Source organism: Pseudophryne corroboree, unplaced genomic scaffold, assembly GCF_028390025.1.
Source record: "Pseudophryne corroboree isolate aPseCor3 unplaced genomic scaffold, aPseCor3.hap2 scaffold_1540, whole genome shotgun sequence".
Taxonomy (NCBI): domain Eukaryota; kingdom Metazoa; phylum Chordata; class Amphibia; order Anura; family Myobatrachidae; genus Pseudophryne; species Pseudophryne corroboree.
The window spans coordinates 18530-38332 of NW_026968172.1; the positions used below are offsets into that span (position 1 = coordinate 18530).

Consider the following 19803-nt stretch of genomic DNA (forward strand, 5'->3'; position numbering starts at 1 on the left):
CGGATTCTAATGAGGTTGTAGGCACCGCGGAGGTCTAACTTGGTGAAGATGCGGGCTCCCTTCACTCTGTCAAATAATTCAGTGATGAGTGGTAATGGATAACTATTTTTGATGGTAATGTCATTGAGACCCCGGTAGTCAATGCATGGACGCAGTCCTCCATCCTTTTTCTTAACAAAGAAGAAGCCTGCACCAGCGGGTGATGACGAGGGACGGATGAATCCCTTCTGTAAATTCTCCCTGATGTAGTCGCTCATCGCCTCAGTTTCAGGAACAGATAACGGATAGGTACGCCCCCTAGGTGGTTTCTTGCCGGGAAGAAGATCGATGGGGCAATCCCACTCTCTATGGGGCGGCAGGACATCAGCGGCTTTCTCACTGAAGACGTCAGAGAAATCTTGGTAAGCCGCAGGAAGACTTGACTGGGTTTTTACTTCAGTAGACTTGATAGGACAAACTTGAGCTAAACAGGACTGGTGGCAGTGTGAACCCCAAGAAGTAAGTTGTAACGTTGACCAATCAAACTGTGGATTGTGTAGCTGGAGCCAGGGCATGCCCAAAACGATCTCCTGGGTGGCCTGAGGAATGACTAAGAACTTTATTAATTCTGAGTGCAGGAACCCAACTCCCAAAACCACTGGTGCAGTTTGGTGAGAGATATTCCCCTTGGAGATTCGGCTACCATCCACAGCGGTAATATAGACTGGGTAAGAAAGTTCACATACAGGCAAACAAAACTTATCTACCGCAGCTTGAGTGATGAAGTTTCCTGCGGCTCCACAGTCCACTAACGCAGATGCAGATTGAAGCCCAACTGAAGTCTCTAATGTCACGGGAAGGATAAGGTCTTGATTTGAAGGAGCTTGACTAGAAGATCCCAACTTGACTCCTCCTTTACAAGTCAGGATCTGGCGTTTCCCGAACGCACTGTACAAGAATTAATCTGGTGACCTGCAGCCGCACAATAAAGACACAGTCTCTCACGAAGTCTTCTTGACCGCTCCTCAGGAGTTAGGCGGGACCTATTTACTGCATAGGCTCATCAGAAGGTGGAGACTGAAACTGTACGGAAGGTACCATCCTTGACCTGCGTGGCTCACTACGAGCACGCTCACTGTTGCGTTCGCGGATGCGAGAGTCCAACTTGATGCACAGGGAAATTAAATCAGACAATTGCTCAGGAAGGTCGCGGGTTGCCAGTTCATCCTTGATCCGATCAGAGAGTCCATGCCAGAAAGCTGCTACCAGGGCTTGATTGTTCCACTGAATCTCTGCGGCCAACGTCTGGAACTGGATGACATATTGCCCCATACTACGGGTACCTTGACGAAGTTGGATAAGGTCTGCAGAAGCTGATGTTGCACGACCCGGCTCGTCAAAGATCCGTCTGAAGGTTGAGACGAATTCTGCGTAGTTGTTTATCAGAGGGTCAGCACGTTCCCACAGAGGAGATACCCAACTCAAGGCAGATCCAGAGAGTAGAGAGATGATGTAAGCAACCTTGGATCTTGGCGTGGGGAAATTGTGTGACAATAATTCAAACTGGATTTCACATTGGTTAAGAAACCCGCGACATAACCTTGGACTGCCATCATACTTGCTGGGCACGGGCAGATGCAAACGTGACACTGGAGCTGATGCAGCCGGCATAGAAGAACTCACAGTACTTGCAGGTGCTGGAGTAACAGGAACTGTAGAAGTGAGTACACTAGGCAGGGTTTGCTGTAGTGTATCAATCCGGGAGGACATCCCTTGCAGGAACTGGAACATCTGCTGCTGCGCAGCCTCTTGACCATCCAAACGGGAGACCAGATTTTGCAAGGCCTCTGACCCCACACTCCGACCACCGTCCGAGTCCATCGATCCTGAACTTACTGTCAGACTTAGTTTTGTCTGTGTCCCCGGAGGGGGCGCTAGTGGGTCAGTGGAGGTAGATGGGAGAAAGCGAGGAGGCTGGATTATGTTTAGGCGCATGAGCGCAATGATATTTATTATACAGATAGTTCACAAACGGCAGCAGAAAATAACAGTAAGAAATGCAAATGTCAATAGTGCAGCGTGGAAGCTGAAAGTCTATGGTAACAGAAATATGGCAAATGGATGAATGGTAACTGATGAAATGATAACCGGTAGTAATGATAACAGATGAATGAACACAGATGAGTAATAACTTGGCAGAGAATATTCTGGTATGGGAACCAGAGCAGTTTAAAACGTGGAGCCAGCAGAGATGGTAATGAATGGCAAACCTGGTAGCAGAGGCAGGAGACTGACAATGTCCACAGTGCAGGTGATGAGGCACTGGCAGCAAGCAAGCTGCATCACAGGTGGAGAGATGGAACACACCTGGAGTCAGTCTCTACTGCTAGGCTGAAGCACACAGAGATGGTGGTGAGTGTGAAGCCTGTAGATAGAAGCAGGTGTTGCTGAGGCTTGTAGTTCCACGGAGCTGTGAGAAGTAACCAGGAGCACAGAGTCTCAGGTAGATAGCCAGGAACACGGAACAACAGGTAGGTATCCAGGAACATGGAGGAACAGGAACCAGATCCAGACACATGAGTCGCAGGAGTGACACAAAGTTCAGGATGCCTGCAGACTGATCCTGCAGCTCCTGATATACCCCCTGATGTGCAGTCATTGGTGGGAGTGAGGAAAGTAGGTGCGGCCAAGCACCGGATTGGCCGCCGTGCTCTGACTGATGGAGACTGTCATGGCGGCGCCCATGCCGCGGCCTAGCGGGAACGCGGCGTGCTACACGCCCGCTGTCACAGGAGCGCTCCCAGGCCCAGGATGACGTCTGATGGCAGAGGTGCGGATGACAGTGGAACGCAGGGACCCAGGACGGAGTCCGCACCGGCGGACAGATGTGACCGTGGTGAGTCGATTCCTGAGAGCCCTCCTTTGCTGATTTTTATTTTTTTTCCAGATAGAGTGGTTCTCAGAACCAAATCTGGGTATCTTCCTAAGGTGGTGTCTAAATTCCACCTTTAATGAAGATATTATAGTCCCAGCCTTCAAAGGGCCAGACTTTTCTGCGGGAGGTGCATCGTTGGACATAGTCCTTGCTTTAAGGATCTACGTGGATCGTACCAGTTCCATCGGAAAAACAGACACTCTCTTCATTCTTTACGGATTTCACAAGAGAGGATGGCCTGCTGACAAGCAGACACTGGCGAGGTGGCTTCGGATGACTATTTCAGAAGCATATTCTCGAGCTGATCTCCCTGTTCCGGCTAATGTCTCTGCTCACTCTACTCATAAGGTAGGTCGTTCATGGGCAGCACAACATGATGCTTCAGCAGAACAGATATGTAAGGCAGCCATATGGTCTTCCATTAACACATTCATTAGACATCATGCCTTTGATACCTTTGCCTCTCAGGACGCTGAATTTGGGCAAAAGATTCTCCTGTCTAATCAGGAGTGTCCCCACCACTAAATTGCTTTGGGACATCCCAATGTTATCCTGTGGATAACCTGTGGACCGTGCCGGAGAAATATTCGTTACGGTAGACTTACCGTTGATAACGCTATTTCTCCTACGTTCTCAGGATCCACAGGGATCCCACCCTGACACACCTGACTTGAGGATCCTTTCACTCACTACCCTCTTCCTTCTTGTATGGAAGGGTGTGCATATGTGTTCTTCTCGCCTGATTAGGGCTCTCTATGATGCTCCTGCCTTGAACTTTGGAAAAACAACTGATTTGCCTGAGCTAGGAGGCGGGGATATAGGGACGGACCCGTTGCATGCTGGGAGGCCAAAAGCTTTGATCGTATGGTGCCAATCTGCTGTCGCTACCTCATATCCCAATGTTATTCTGTGGATCCTGTGGACTTAGGAGAAATAGCATTATGAACGGAAAGTCTACCATAATGAATATTTCATATAGAAGTATTGAAATTACAGGCGTAACACCGTAGAACATAAAAGAAGATGGACAAGAATAAAAATTTGAAAACAGAAAGTATACTAAATATCACCCTGGAGATAATCTACCTGCTGACTGGGGAGGTGAGTGGATCTGTGATCATCACAGTGACATCATTTATATCTATAGTAATAATACAAGGACATGACTGGAGAGGTGAGTGGATCTGTGATCGTCATAGTGACATCACTTATATCTATAGTAATAATACAGGGACATGACTGGGGAGGTGAGTGGATCTGTGATCATCACAGTGACATCATTTATATCTATAGTAATAATATAGGGACATGACTGGGGAGGTGAGGGGATCTGGGAGCATCACAGTGACATCAGTTATATCTATAGTAATAATACAGGGACATGACTGGGGAGGTGAGGGGGATCTGGGGGTGTCACAGTGATGTCACTTATATCTATAGTAATAATACAGGGACATGACTGGGGAGGTGAGTGGATCTATGATCATCACAGTGACATCATTTATATCTATAGTAATAATACAAGGACATGACTGGAGAGGTGAGTGGATCTGTGATCGTCATAGTGACATCACTTATATCTATAGTAATAATACAGGGACATGACTGGGGAGGTGAGGGGATCTGTGATCATCACAGTGACATCATTTATATCTATAGTAATAATACAGGGACATGACTGGGGAGGTGAGGGGATCTGGGAGTGTCATAGTGACATCACTTATATCTATAGTAATAATACAGGGACATGACTGGGGAGGTGAGGGGATCTGTGAGCATCATAGTGACATCACTTATATCTCTAGTAATAATACAGGGACATGACTGGAGAGGTGAGTGGATCTGTGATCATCACAGTGACATCATTTATATCTATAGTAATAATATCGGGACATGACTGGGGAGGTGAGGGGATCTGGGAGCATCATAGTGACATCACTTATATCTATAGTAATAATACAGACACTTGACTGGGGAGGTGAGGAGATCTGGGAACTTCACAATGAGATCAATTATATCTATAGTAATAATACAGGGAGATGACTGGGGACAGTGATATTTGATGTTTCCCTCATTTATACAGGATTACACAGTAGTGAGGAAGACATCCAGTGAGTGTGAGACATCCAGCATACATCCCAATGTGTCGGGAGGACTGAGCACGAGCCAGAGCCCCATCCTGGTGCCACCACCTCTCTCACTGACACATGAGAGACACAATGACCAGAGGATCCTGGAACTCACCAACAAGATCATTCAGCTGCTGACTGGAGAGGTGACTGCTGGGAATGGGGAAATATACAGTAACACCAGGGGACGTGTCTGGGTGATGACTGTAGAGGTGACTGCTGGGAATGGGGCATTATACAGTAACACCAGGGGATGTGTCTGAGTGATGACTGGAGAAGTGACTGCTGAGAATGGGGCATTATACAGTAACACCGGGGGACGTGTCCGAGAGGTGACTGCTGGGAATGGGGCATTATACAGTAACACCAGGGGATGTGTCTGGGTGATGACTGGAGAGGTGACTGCTGGGAATGGGGCATTATACAGTAACACCGGGGGATGTATCTGGGTGATGACTGGAGAGGTGACTGCTGGGAATGGGGCATTGTACAGTAACACCAGGGGACGTGTCTGGGTGATGACTGAAGAGGTGACTGCTGGGAATGGGGCATTATACAGTAACAATGGGTGACGTGTCTGAAAGATGACTGGAGAGGTGACTGCTGGGAATGGGACATTATACAGTAACACCAGGGGACGTGTCTGGGTGATGACTGGAGAGGTGACTGCTGAGAATGCAGCATTATACAGTAACACCGGGGGACGTGTCTGGGTGATGACTGGAGAGGTGACTGCTGGGAATGGGACATTATACAGTAACAATGGGTGACGTGTCTGGGTGATGACTGGAGAGGTGACTGCTGGGAATGGGACATTATACAGTAACACCGGGGGATGTGTCTGGGTGATGACTGGAGAGGTGACTGCTGGAAATGGGACATTATACAGTAACACCAGGGGATGTGTCTGGGTGATGACTGGAGAGGTGACTGCTGGGAATGGGACATTATACAGTAACACCGGGGGACGTGTCTGGGTGGTGACTGCTGGGAATGGGGCAATGTACAGTAACACCAGGGGACGTGTCTGGGTGATGACTGGAGAGGTGACTGCTGGGAATGGGACATTATACAGTAACACCGGGGGATGTGTCTGGGTGATGACTGGAGAGGTGACTGCTGGGAATGGGACATTATACAGTAACACCAGGGGATGTGTCTGGGTGATGACTGGAGAGGTGACTGCTGGGAATGGGACATTATACAGTAACACCAGGGGATGTGTCTGGGTGATGACAGGAGAGGTGACTGCTGGGAATGGGACATTATACAGTAACACCGGGGGATGTGTCTGGGTGATGACTGGAGAGGTGACTGCTGGGAATGGGACATTATACAGTAACACCAGGGGATGTGTCTGGGTGATGACTGGAGAGGTGACTGCTGGGAATGGGACATTATACAGTAACACCAGGGAATGTGTCTGGGTGATGACTGTATCACTGTGTGTGTCAGGTTCCTATAAGGTGTCAGGATGTCACTGTCTATGTCTCCATGCAGGAGGGGGAGTATATAGAGGAACACAGGGGTCTGTACAAGGACGTGATGATGGAGAATCACCGGCCCCTCACATCACTGGGTAAGAGGAGACTGTCATGTACTGTACAGGGGAGAGCAGGTATGGGGGCCCCCTATATACACACATCACCTGATAATCACATATATACACTGTACTCAGTCACTGTGTGTCTCCTACAGATGGGCCCAGTAACAGAGATACCCCAGAGAGATGTCCCCGTCCTCTGTATTCCCAGGATTGTACAGAGGAGAATCACAGGACCCCACAGGAGGATCAGGTAGGTGGGATTTAGGGTCTCCCCAATATACCAAAGTGACTATCACTGTATGATCTGTAGAGGAGCTGTGTGTCTTATATATACACTGATATTTTACAGATAAAACATCAGTTTTATCAACATAAGACATAAATAACATATAATTGTATTGTTATGTGGATTATTTAGAGTGAAGAACTAACTGATATAAAAACAGAAGATATAAAGAAAGAAGCCAAGATGCTTGTGACTTATAATAAGGCAGAAGATACAGAGGGAGAAGAAGAGACATCTATAAGGAGTGTTCAGTGTAAGGTGGAGGAAATTCCTACAGATATCAGCAAAGGTGAGCAATAAACAATTATTACAGCCCCTATTATACTCCTGCTCTCCCCCTCACATCATGTCACTGTGTGTTACCAGCCCAGAGATCTGACCAGTCTTCTCCCCACACTCTCTGGTGTGTCTCATACATCTGGAGCCATCAGCCCCTATTACACTCCTGCTCTCCCCCTCACATCATGTCACTGTGTGTTACCAGCCCAGAGATCTGACCAGTCTCCTCCCCACACTCTCTGGTGTATCTCATACATCAGTAGACATCAGCCCCTATTATACTCCTGCTCTCCCCCTCACATCATGTCACTGTGTGTTACCAGCCCAGAGATCTGACCAGTCTCCTCCCCACACTCTCTGGTGTATCTCATACATCAGGAGCCATCATCCCCTATTATACTCCTGCTCTCCCCCTCACATCATGTCACTGTGTGTTACCATCCCAGAGATCTGACCAGTCTCCTCCCCACACTGTCTGGTGTATCTCATACATCAGTAGCCATCAGCCCCTATTATACTCCTGCTCTCCCCTCACATCATGTCACTGTGTGTTACCAGCCCAGAGATCTGACCAGTCTCCTTCCCGCACTCTCTGGTGTATCTCATACATCAGGAGACATCAGCCCCTATTATACTCCTGCTCTCCCCTCACATCATGTCACTGTGTGTTACCAGCCCAGAGATCTGACCAGTCTCCTCCCCACTCTCTCTGGTGTATCTCATACATCAGTAGCCATCAGCCCCTATTATACTCCTGCTCACCCCCTCACATCATGTCACTGTGTTACCAGCCCAGAGATCTGACCAGTCTCCTCCCCACACTCTCTGGTGTATCTCATACATCAGGAGCCATCATCCCCTATTATACTCCTGCTCTCCCCCTCACATCATGTCACTGTGTGTTACCAGCCCAGGGATCTGACCAGTCTTCTCCCGCACTCTCTGGTGTACCTCATACATCAGGAGCCATCAGCCCCTATTATACTCCTGCTCTCCCCTCACATCATGTCACTGTGTTACCAGCCCAGAGATCTGACCAGTCTCCTCCTCACACTCTCTGGTGTATCTCATACATCAGGAGACATCAGCCTCTATTATACTCCTGCTCTCCCCCTCACATCATGTCACTGTGTGTTACCAGCCCAGAGATCTGACCAATGTCCTCCCCACACTCTCTGGTGTATCTCATACATCAGGAGCCATCAGCCCCTATTATACTCCTGCTCTCCCCCTCACATCATGTCACTGTGTGTTACCAGCCCAGAGATCTGACCAGTCTCCTCCCCACACTCTCTGGTGTATCTCATACATCAGGAGCCATCAGCCCTTATTATAGTCCTGCTCTCCCCTCACATCATGTCACTGTGTGTCACCAGCCCAGAGATCTGACCAGTCTCCTCCCCGCACTCTCTGGTGTATCTCATACATCAGGAGCCATCATCCCCTATTATACTCCTGCTCTCCCCCTCACATCATGTCACTGTGTGTTACCAGCCCAGAGATCTGACCAGTCTTCTCCCGCACTCTCTGGTGTATCTCATACATCAGGAGACATCATCCCCTATTATACTCCTGCTCTCCCCCTCACATCGTGTCACTGTGTGTTACCAGCCCAGAGATCTGACCAGTCTCCTCCCCACACTCTCTGGTGTATCTCATACATCAGGAGACATCAGCCCCTATTATACTCCTGCTCTCCCCCCTCACATCATGTCACTGTGTGTTACCAGCCCAGAGATCTGACCAGTCTCCTCCCCACGCTCTCTGGTGTATCTCATACATCAGGAGACATCAGCACCTATTATTCTCCTGCTCTCCCTCTCACATCATGTCACTGTGTGTTACCAGCCCAGAGATCTGACCAATCTCCTCCCCACACTCTCTGGTGTATCTCATACATCAGGAGCCATCAGCCCCTATTATACTCCTGCTCTCCCCCTCACATCATGTCACTGTGTTACCAGCCCAGAGATCTGACCAGTCTCCTCCCCACACTCTCTGGTGTATCTCATACATCAGGAGCCATCAGCCCCTATTATACTCCTGCTCTCACCCTCACATCATGTCACTGTGTGTTACCAGCCCAGAGATCTGACCAGTCTCCTCCCCACACTCTCTGGTGTACCTCATACATCAGGAGCCATCAGCCCCTATTATACTCCTGCTCTCCCCCTCACATCATGTCACTGTGTGTTACCAGCCCAGATATCTGACCAGTCTCCTCCCCACACTCTCTGGTGTATCTCATACATCAGGAGCCATCAGCCCCTATTATACTCCTGCTCTCCCCCTCACATCATGTCACTGTGTGTTACCAGCCCAGATATCTGACCAGTCTCCTCCCCACACTCTCTGGTGTATCTCATACATCAGGAGACATCAGCACCTATTATACTCCTGCTCTCCCCTTCACATCATGTCACTGTGTGTTACCAGCCCAGAGATCTGACCAGTCTCCTCCCCACACTCTCTGGTGTATCTCATACATCAGGCGCCATCAGCCCCTATTATACTCCTGCTCTCCCCCTCACATCATGTCACTGTGTGGTACCAGCCCAGAGATCTGACCAGTCTCCTCCCCACACTCTCTGGTGTATCATACATCAGGAGCCATCAGCCCCTATTATAGTCCTGCTCTCCCCCTCACATCATGTCACTGTGTGTTACCAGCCCAGAGATCTGACCAGTCTCCTCCCCACACTCTCTGGTGTATCTCATACATCAGGAGCCATCAGCCCTTATTATACTCCTGCTCTCCCCCTCACATCATGTCACTGTGTGTTACCAGCCCAGAGATCTGACCAGTCTCCTCCCCACACTCTCTGGTGTATCTCATACATCAGGAGGCATCAGCCCCTATTATACTCCTGCTCTCCCCCTCACATCATGTCACTGTGTGTTACCAGCCCAGAGATCTGACCAGTCTCCTCCCCGCACTCTCTGGTGTATCTCATACATCAGGAGACATCAGCCCCTATTATACTCCTGCTCTCCCCTCACATCATGTCACTGTGTTACCAGCCCAGAGATCTGACCAGTCTCCTCCCCACACTCTCTGGTGTATCTCATACATCAGGAGCCATCAGCCCTTATTATACTCCTGCTCTCCTCTCACATCATGTCACTGTGTGTTACCAGACCAGAGATCTGACCAGTCTCCTCCCCACACTCTCTGGTGTATCTCATACATCAGGAGCAATCAACCCCTATTATACTCCTGCTCTCTCCTCACATCATGTCACTGTGTGTTACCAGCCCAGAGATCTGACCAGTCTCCTCCCCACACTCTCTGGTGTATCTCATACAGCAGGAGCCATCAGCCCCTATTATACTCCTGCTCTCCTCCTCACATCATGTCACTGTGTGTTACCAGCCCAGAGATCTGACCACTCTCCTCCCCACACTCTCTGGTGTATCTCATACATCAGGAGCCATCAGCCCCTATTATACTCCTGCTCTCCCCCTCACATCATGTCACTGTGTTACCAGCCCAGAGATCTGACCACTCTCCTCCCCACACTCTCTGGTGTATCTCATACATCAGGAGCCATCAGCCCCTATTATACTCCTGCTCTCCCCCTCACATCATGTCACTGTGTTACCAGCCCAGAGATCTGACCACTCTCCTCCCCACACTCTATGGTGTATCTCATACATCAGGAGACATCAGCCCCTATTATACTCCTGCTCTCCCTCTCACATCATGTCACTGTGTTACCAGCCCAGAGAACTGACCAGTCTCCTCCCCACACTCTCTGGTGTATCTCATACATCAGGAGACATCAGCCCCTATTATACTCCTGCTCTCCCCGCACATCATGTCACTGTGTGTTACCAGCCCAGAGATCTGACCACTCTCCTCCCCACACTCTATGGTGTATCTCATACATCAGGAGCCATCAGCCCCTATTATACTCCTGCTCTCCTCCTCACATCATGTCACTGTGTGTTACCAGCCCAGAGATCTGACCAGTCTCCTCCCCACACTCTCTGGTGTATCTCATACATCAGGTTCCATCAGCCCCTATTATACTCCTGCTCTCCCCTCACATCATGTCACTGTGTGTTACCAGCCCAGAGATCTGACCAGTCTCCTCCCCACACTCTCTGGTGTATCTTATACATCAGGAGACATCAGCCCCTATTATACTCCTGTTCTCCCTCTCACATCATGTCACTGTGTGTTACCAGCCCAGAGATCTGACCAGTCTCCTCCCCACACTCTCTGGTGTATCTCATACATCAGGAGACATCAGCCCCTATTATACTCCTGCTCTCCCCCTCACATCATGTCACTGTGTGTTACCAGCCCAGAGATCTGACCAGTCTCCTCCCCACACTCTCTGGTGTATCTCATACATCAGGAGACATCAGCCCCTATTATACTCCTGCTCTCCCTCTCACATCATGTCACTGTGTGTTACCAGCCCAGAGATCTGACCAGTCTCCTCCCCACACTCTATGGTGTATCTCATACATCAGGAGCCATCAGCCCCTATTATACTCCTGCTCTCCTCCTCACATCATGTCACTGTGTTACCAGCCCAGAGATCTGACCAGTCTCCTCCCCACGCTCTCTGGTGTATCTCATACATCAGGAGCCATCAGCCCCTATTATACTCCTGCTCTCCCCCTCACATCATGTCACTGTGTTACCAGCCCAGAGATCTGACCAGTCTCCTCCCCACACTCTCTGGTGTATCTCATACATCAGGAGCCATCAGCCCCTATTATACTCCTGCTCTCCCCCTCACATCATGTCACTGTGTGTTACCAGCCCAGAGATCTGACCAGTCTCTTCCCCACACTCTCTGGTGTATCTCATACATCAGGAGACATCAGCCCCTATTATACTCCTGCTCTCCTCCTCACATCATGTCACTGTGTTACCAGCCCAGAGATCTGACCAGTCTCCTCCCCACACTCTCTGGTGTATGTCATACATCAGGAGCCATCAGCCTCTATTATACTCCTGCTCTCCCCCTCACATCATGTCACTGTGTGTTACCAGCCCAGATATCTGACCAGTCTCCTCCCCACACTCTCTGGTGTATCTCATACATCAGGAGTCATCAGCCCCTATTATACTCCTGCTCTCCCCCTCACATCATGTCACTGTGTGTTACCAGCCCAGAGATCTGACCAGTCTCCTCCCCACACTCTCTGGTGTATCTCATACATCAGGAGACATCAGCCCCTATTATACTCCTGCTCTCCCCTCACATCATGTCACTGTGTGTTACCAGCCCAGAGATCTGACCAGTCTCCTCCCCACGCTCTCTGGTGTATCTCATACATCAGGAGACATCAGCCCCTATTATACTCCTGCTCCCCCGTCACATCATGTCACTGTAATTAGTAGGTGATTCCCTCACTTTATGTTCACACTCACCACCTTCACACAAGCATCACTGTCTCATACACAGCAATGTAACCACACATACGTCATTGTGCAGTAGCTCCAGTTAATGTATATGATGACTCTGTACTAATACTCTTTATGTTCTGTCCTTATACATCTCCCACATTCTGCTGTTCCCTATGAATGAGCTGCTGATCCCTACTCTATTGCTCTGTCCTGCTGCTTAGTCATGTTTCTACGTCCTGCTCTGTGGTTCTGTCCTGCTGTCCACTTACTCTGTCCTGCTGTATTTCCCTCTCCGTGCTGGTCTACCTGGTAGCCTCAGCCTAGAATATCAGTAAGACACTGGCTGCAGGGCTTTACTCCTTAGGGGCAACCACAAGAACCTATAGATGTTCAATTAGCCCATGTGTAGGACACAGTGTTCATTTAGGACATATCTGCTCTGCTTCCATGGCGCGCGCGCGTGTGTGTGTGTGTGTGTGTGTGTGTGTGTGTGTGTGTGTGTGTGTGTTTATGAGATGCCTGTGTGTGGGTAATATCTGTGTTGGGAGATATTACCACAGTGTGGATACTGGGTGTACAAGGGGGTTGAGTTTGGGATTGCTAGGGTCAGTTTCGGTCAGGTCAATTATATAGAGGTCAGTGTGGTCACTCATTCTCACCACCAGCATCACAGGACACCCTTGCAGAATCCAACATCCTCTGCATTGCTATGTGATGTTGACCTACCAGAGGCAAGAGGCATGCTGGGTAGATGTGCCATTCTTGCTGCTTCGGTCTTTTCCTCTGGGCTGGTTGCTGGCAGATGTCTAGTCACTGTGATATGTTCCTCTGGGCTGTGCTGGTGTAGATGACACCTGTAGCTGAGCAGCTGGACTCCAGATGATGGAGTTAGAAAATAATGTATGGATTCCACCATCAGGGTCATTCCCTAGGACTACATCAGTTGGGAAACCATCCATGACTTAAACATCTCAAACCTTTTGACCCATTCCCCAGTCCAGGTAGACCCTTGCCATGGGTACCTCTTGTTCCTTTCCATCTGCCACAGTAACGTTGGTTGGTCCTGGGATTGTAGAGCAGTATGGATGTACACTGCTGGGGCAGGGAGAACCAGCTACCCAGGCCCCCCAGCACTGTAGGTTGGCAAGCTATAATTTTGACACTTACTGGTATCCCTGGTGGTCTAGGGAGAATCTGGGTCTTGGACCACCAGCCCACCTCTCAGGAATGATAATAGAATGGCTTCCCAATCAGCCTCCTAAATGAGAGTGCATGAAAAGGCAGAGGAAAGGTTTGCTAACCCAGCCAGCCCCTGGATAACCAAGGTCCGAAGGAGACTCTGCCTGGTTACCTTGGTTGCCTATCTCTGGAGCTATGATTCAGACTGAAGGAAGCACTCTTGGTCCCACAGCAGACTCCTGGAAGTAATTGTAGAGGAAACTTTTTCCCTCCCCAGACAAGCCAGCACCTGGGCTGTGACTAACACCCTGGGTGGACCAAGGCACAGAGAAGTGACCACTCCCCACTGTCCATAAGGGACAAATGTAAAGGTAATCATGCTTTGGGAATGCAAGGCACATGCACTTCAGTTGATTGGGTAAAGACAACAGGGCAGAACTTCCCCCTGTGGTATTGTGTGTTGGATGAGAAAAAAAAAGGTCAGTGAGTCTGTTTAAGGATATATACTTTTTATGACATCAAAAAGTATTGAACTGCTGTAACATCTTGTATGCTGTATCCCCCTTTCAAAAGGTGAGGCATCTTAAAGATTATTAGAGCAATAAACGTCTTGCCTTCAAGATGACTGCCTTCATCTTGTGACCAACGGGAATGTGACACCCGCAGTCCCATTCTCCACCTGTTCTGGGCTGAGCCCACTGTCTGCAATCTCCACTCTCTGCCAGTTATCAATACAGGGCCTGGTCAATGACCAGAGGGGATCAAACCGACACGAGTCAGAAGGTGTGTCAGCAGAGTGTCCACACATACACAGCAGCAAGCGGTAACAGGTGCCAGTGGTAGGACCCTGAGTAGAAATGTGGTTCCAAGTGTCACGTGTTAGGAGCCTGGTGGTGGCAGCAAAATAGTGAATTCCTTATTTTCCAAGGTCCTGTTTGACACAAGAACAATTTGTGATCACTTGGCGTTGGCAGTGAGGTCTCTTCCGTTCATACTTTTTCTTTTTGGACCTTCATCACTAACCAGCTTCCCGTGGTCCCAGATTGGAGTGACAGATCGCTGCACATCATGGGGAAGTTTGGCCAACTTCTTTTAGCAATTTCCAGGGTAAATTTCACCTCCTTTATCTCTCCATGTTCTGTTACATTCATATTAAGCGATTTACTCACTGTCGGACTAAATAAATCTGCCTTACATGCTAATATAATATGTAGGGACAGAGATAGATATCGGAGGACCTGTTAGTTTAGGATAGCGTATATATTATGTCATGCTAGTTCCACCACTTTCTCCGTCCTCTACGTATTCTATTATATATTAAAGGATACACACACAGAGTATAGGTTTGGAACAAATAATTTAATTAAGAATTCAATTTTTGGAGCATAGATGTACAAGATTTTATATCACATTATTTCATACTCCACTTATATTCTGCTTACCTCAGAAGATGACGAGTTACTTTGTTGGTACTTCCTCCAGATTTTCACCATCAGTGATATTTAGGATGAGGTGTTTGAAAAGAAGTACAGAGAAGGTCAATTCAGTCTCTCGATTCTGCCTTTTACCAACCGTGGATCACTTACAACCCACCTGCATATGGGATGTCACTCACTAGATGGAGTGGATGGTCATCACTAGCACTTTTGCCTTCAGGGCACATTTTTCACCTGTAGATGTTTGTGCAAGAGGAGAAAAGCTGTAGCCTTACACTGGGAGGTGCAAAGCCCACTGCACTTGGAAAGGAAAGAGGAGAGGAAGCCCATAGAGACAGATGGATACTCACCATAGCTAACCTTGTCACTTTGTGGTCTGCCACATAGCCCTGTGGAGAAAGAGACAACACACCCGCACAGCTTCCTAATCCTCAACTAATTAGTGTACCACCCAACCAGGTGTCTAACGCTCTACACTGATTGCTGACTCTCAGCAGTGCTAGTGTGCAAACAATAACCTGGCCTAACTCTGAGCGTAGTGTACTAACACAACTTCTAGTGGATGAGACTACTTATTAATAATTATGCATGGAGGTGAGAACAGAGAAACAGCAACACATGAAAGGATACGGGTTGTAGAAGAAGCACAACCTTTGGATTTATGTGAGATGGTGGAAAAAATGGCAGCCTCCTACATGTGCAGCCTAAATTCTGAGGTGAGTGATAGACCATTACTCTTTGCTTGTACCTGGGGAACCAGGTGAAAGTCCCCCCTTGGGTGTTATCTAGTGCTGGCTGGCTCCTGGGCTAGGTAGAATAGACTAGGGGTCTACTCTATTTAGGAGGCCTATTTTCTACTTTGTCAGGGAATAATAACTTTATTTCTACTGGATAATGTTTCATGTCAATAAAGAGATATTTATTAGTCATGGACTTGAAATTATTTTGCGCCTTGGACCCTGCACTCAGACCTACAGTGTATTCATGGGTCTTACAACTGACATTACTGTATGCACAGGCTTATTTCCAAATTTAGTGTGCACCAACAGCCTTGTGCCCATACTCCCTGGTGGTTTAGAGGGTTCTAAGTAAGCAGTGAAGTCCCAAGTGTGTCTACCTAGTCTATAGGGAGAGGCTGCCTTGTATGGTTCTCCCGATTCCCACCACTGCTGGCCTCTCCAGTCCTCAGCTTCCTTCTTGGCTTTCACTGTCAGCCGTGGTTCTCAATGCTTAGCTGCAGCCTCAGAGTCTTCTCCTTCTGGCCTATTATTTGCCATTATAATTACTCCTTCCAGGCGCTCTTCTTTCTTGATGTGCCACCTGTGGACGGAGCTCTCCACAATCCCGACTCGCCACGTCTGCTCTGGATTGGCTGTCTACTGGCAATGCCTCGTATTCCAAACCAGGGATAGCATGTTTGAAATAAGAGCCACTCATTGGCTGTGCTTGAATCCCTTTGGTTTTGAGCGTGCTATTGCACCAAGGAGGACACAACTTGTGTGCCTCACATGGAGACATTATCTCCAGATCTGACATCCACAGGAGTTATGGGTAAGAGGTAAACACCTTCATCTGCTGGGCTTCTCAGGCACTCTGATGGGGACCCAGCCAGACTCTCATAAAACTCTCCTTGTTTCTGTTCTTCTTCAGTATTATGTTTCTGAGTGTGAAAGGTAGCACACCGAAAATATTGCACATGAGTCTTTACTGAGCACACACCTGAGAATAGTGGTGAGGTCATATTGTGATTAATGATGCCTCTGCTAAAGAAGACTTGGTTAACTATTTTATTTCCACCAGATGGATGCAATACAAGGAATACCTCTGAGGGACATCTTGTTTGGTCTCCAGATTGTAAATTAGAAGATAAGAACATCACACGAGGATCTCCAGAAGAAAACTGCATTAAACTAAATATACATCCAGCACTTCACAGTGCAGATATATCATCTGATCCATCTATTATTGAGGAATGTTCTCCTGGTAACTCACATACTACTGCACCTAGTACAGGTCATTGCGGTGATACAATAATTTCCTCTTCTAAAATTGGGAAATGTTTTACACATAAACAAGCTCTTGTTAAACATAAGAGCAGTCACGTAAGTAAGAAGCCTTTTCCATGTTCTGAGTGTGGGAAATGTTTTACACAGAAATCAGATCTTCGCAGACACCTGATGCGTCACATGGGTGAGAAACCATTTCCATGTTCTGAGTGTGAGAAATCTTTTATAGATAGATCACGTCTTGTTATACATGAGAGAATTCACACAGGTGAGAAACCATTTCCATGCTCTGAATGTGGGAAATGTTTTCCATGTAAAAGATATCTTACTATACATGAAAGAAGTCACACAGGTGAGAAACAATTTCCATGCTCTGAATGTGGGAAATGTTTTACAAGTAAAAAAGATCTTACTACACATGAAAGAAGTCACACAGGTGAGAGGCCATTTCCATGCTCTGAGTGTGGAAAATGTTTTACTCAGAAATCACATCTTGTTGTACATCAGAGAATTCACACAGGTGAGAAACCTTTTCTATGTTCTGAGTGTGGGAAATGTTTTACAAACAAATCAGATCTTATTAAGCATAACCTAAGTCACACAGGTGAGAAGCCATTTCCATGTTCTGAGTGTGGAAAGTATTTTATAAAAAAATCAAAACTTGTTGCACATGAGAGAAGTCACAAAGGTGAGAAGCCGTTTAGATGCTCTGAGTGTGGGAAACGTTTGACATCGAAAGGACATCTTGTTGTACATCAGAGAATTCACACAGGTGAGAAACCATTTCCATGTTCTGAGTGTGGGAAATCTTTTGTAGAGAAATCAAATCTTGTAAAACATCAGAGATGTCACACAGGTGAGAAACCATTTACATGCTCTGAGTGTGGGAAATCTTTTGTGCAGAAATCATTGCTTGTTATACATGAGAGAAGCCACACAGGTGAGAAACCATTTAGTTGCTCTGAGTGTGGGAAATGTTTTAAAGCTCAGTCTTCTCTTTTTGCACACAAAAAAGTTCACACAGATGAGAAGCCATTTCCATGCTCAGAGTGTGGGAAATGTTTGAAAACGAAATCTTCTCTTTTTACACACATGAAAATACACACAGGTGAGAAGTATCACTGACCTGAATTGAGAGTGTTGTGAACTCGGGGGTTCTTCCGATGGTCGGGAAGAGGAACCACAGCTGGGCCGGAGTAGAGATAGCCGGATATAGGTTTTCCTCATGCAGAAATTTAACAGTTATAATTGATGTCAAATGCCATGAACTTTATGATGAGAAGGGTCGGGCACGATGCTGAGGCACATAGAAGAATGGGGACTTGTGAGCGATGTTTAAAGACACTGATGAACTCGTGAGCGATATTTAAAGACACTGATGAACTCGTGAGCGATGTTTAAAGACACTGAAGAAATGAAGAACTCGTGAGCGATGTTTAAAGACACTGAAGAAATGAAGAACTTGTGAGCGATGTTTAAAGACACTAAAGAAATGAAGAACTTGTGAGCGATGTTTAAAGACACTGATGAACTCGTGAGCGATGTTTAAAGACACTGAAGAAATGAAGAACTTGTGAGCGATGTTTAAATACACTGATGAATTTGTGAGCGATGTTTAAAGACACTGAAGAACTCGTGGACGATGTTTAAAGGCACTGATGAACTCGTGAGCGATGTTTAAAGGCACTGAAGAATTGAAGGATTTGTGAGCGATGTTTAAAGACACTGATGAACTCGTGAGGGATGTTTAAAGACACTGAAGAAATGAAGAACTTGTGAGCGATGTTTAAAGACACTGATGAACTCGTGAGCGATGTTTAAAGACACTGAAGAAATGAAGGACTCGTGAGCGATGTTTAAAGACACTGATGAACTCGTAAGCGATGTTTGAAGATACTGAAGAAATGATGAACTCGTGAGCGATGTTTAAAGGCACTGAAGAAATGAAGAACTTGTGAGCAATGTTTAAAGACACTGATGAACTCGTGAGCAATGTTTAAAGACACTGATGAACTCGTGAGCGATGTTTAAAGGCACTGAAGAAATGAAGAACTTGTGAGCAATGTTTAAAGACACTGATGAACTCGTGAGCGATGTTTAAAGGCACTGAAGAAATGAAGAACTTGTGAGCAATGTTTAAAGACACTGATGAACTCGTGAGCGATGTTTAAAGACACTGAAGAAATGAAGAACTTGTGAGCGATGTTTAAAGACACTGAAGAAATGAAGAACTTGTGAGCGATGTTTAAAGACACTGATGAACTCGTGAGCGATGTTTAAAGGCACTGATGAACTCGTGAGCGATGTTTAAAGGCACTGAAGAAATGAAGAACTTGTGAGCGATGTTTAAAGACACTGATGAACTCGTGAGCGATGTTTGAAGACACTGAAGAAATGAAGAACTTGTGAGCGATGTTTAAAGACACTGAAGAAATGAAGAACTTGTGAGCGATGTTTAAAGACACTGATGAATTTGTGAGCGATGTTTAAAGACACTGAAGAAATGAAGAACTTGTGAGCGATGTTTTAACACTGATGAACTCGAGAGCGATGTTTAAAGACACTGAAGAAATGAAGACCTTGTGAGCGATGTTTAAAGACACTGGAGAAATGAAGAACTTGGGAGCGATGTTTAAAGACACTGAAGAAATGAAGACCTT

General features: G+C 47.1%; 1 protein-coding gene across 1 annotated transcript; it reads left to right on the forward strand.

Moving 5' to 3' along the window:
* The first annotated feature begins 5001 nt into the window (after positions 1-5001).
* LOC135000448 (zinc finger protein OZF-like) lies at positions 5002-19803 on the forward strand. The gene is made up of 5 exons (XM_063951502.1): positions 5002-5189; positions 6544-6622; positions 6742-6839; positions 7008-7164; positions 16938-19803. Exons 2-5 carry the CDS (start codon positions 6589-6591, stop codon positions 18266-18268), a joined length of 1620 nt encoding a protein of 539 aa, XP_063807572.1. The 5' UTR covers positions 5002-5189; positions 6544-6588; the 3' UTR covers positions 18269-19803.

Coding starts and splice junctions, on each gene's coding strand:
- LOC135000448 (XM_063951502.1), top strand. CDS start 6,589: ATGATGGAGAATCACCGGCCCCTCACATCACTGG. Junction 6,623..6,741: donor CCGGCCCCTCACATCACTGG/GTAAGAGGAGAC, acceptor TGTCTCCTACAG/ATGGGCCCAGTAACAGAGAT. Junction 6,840..7,007: donor GGACCCCACAGGAGGATCAG/GTAGGTGGGATT, acceptor TGGATTATTTAG/AGTGAAGAACTAACTGATAT.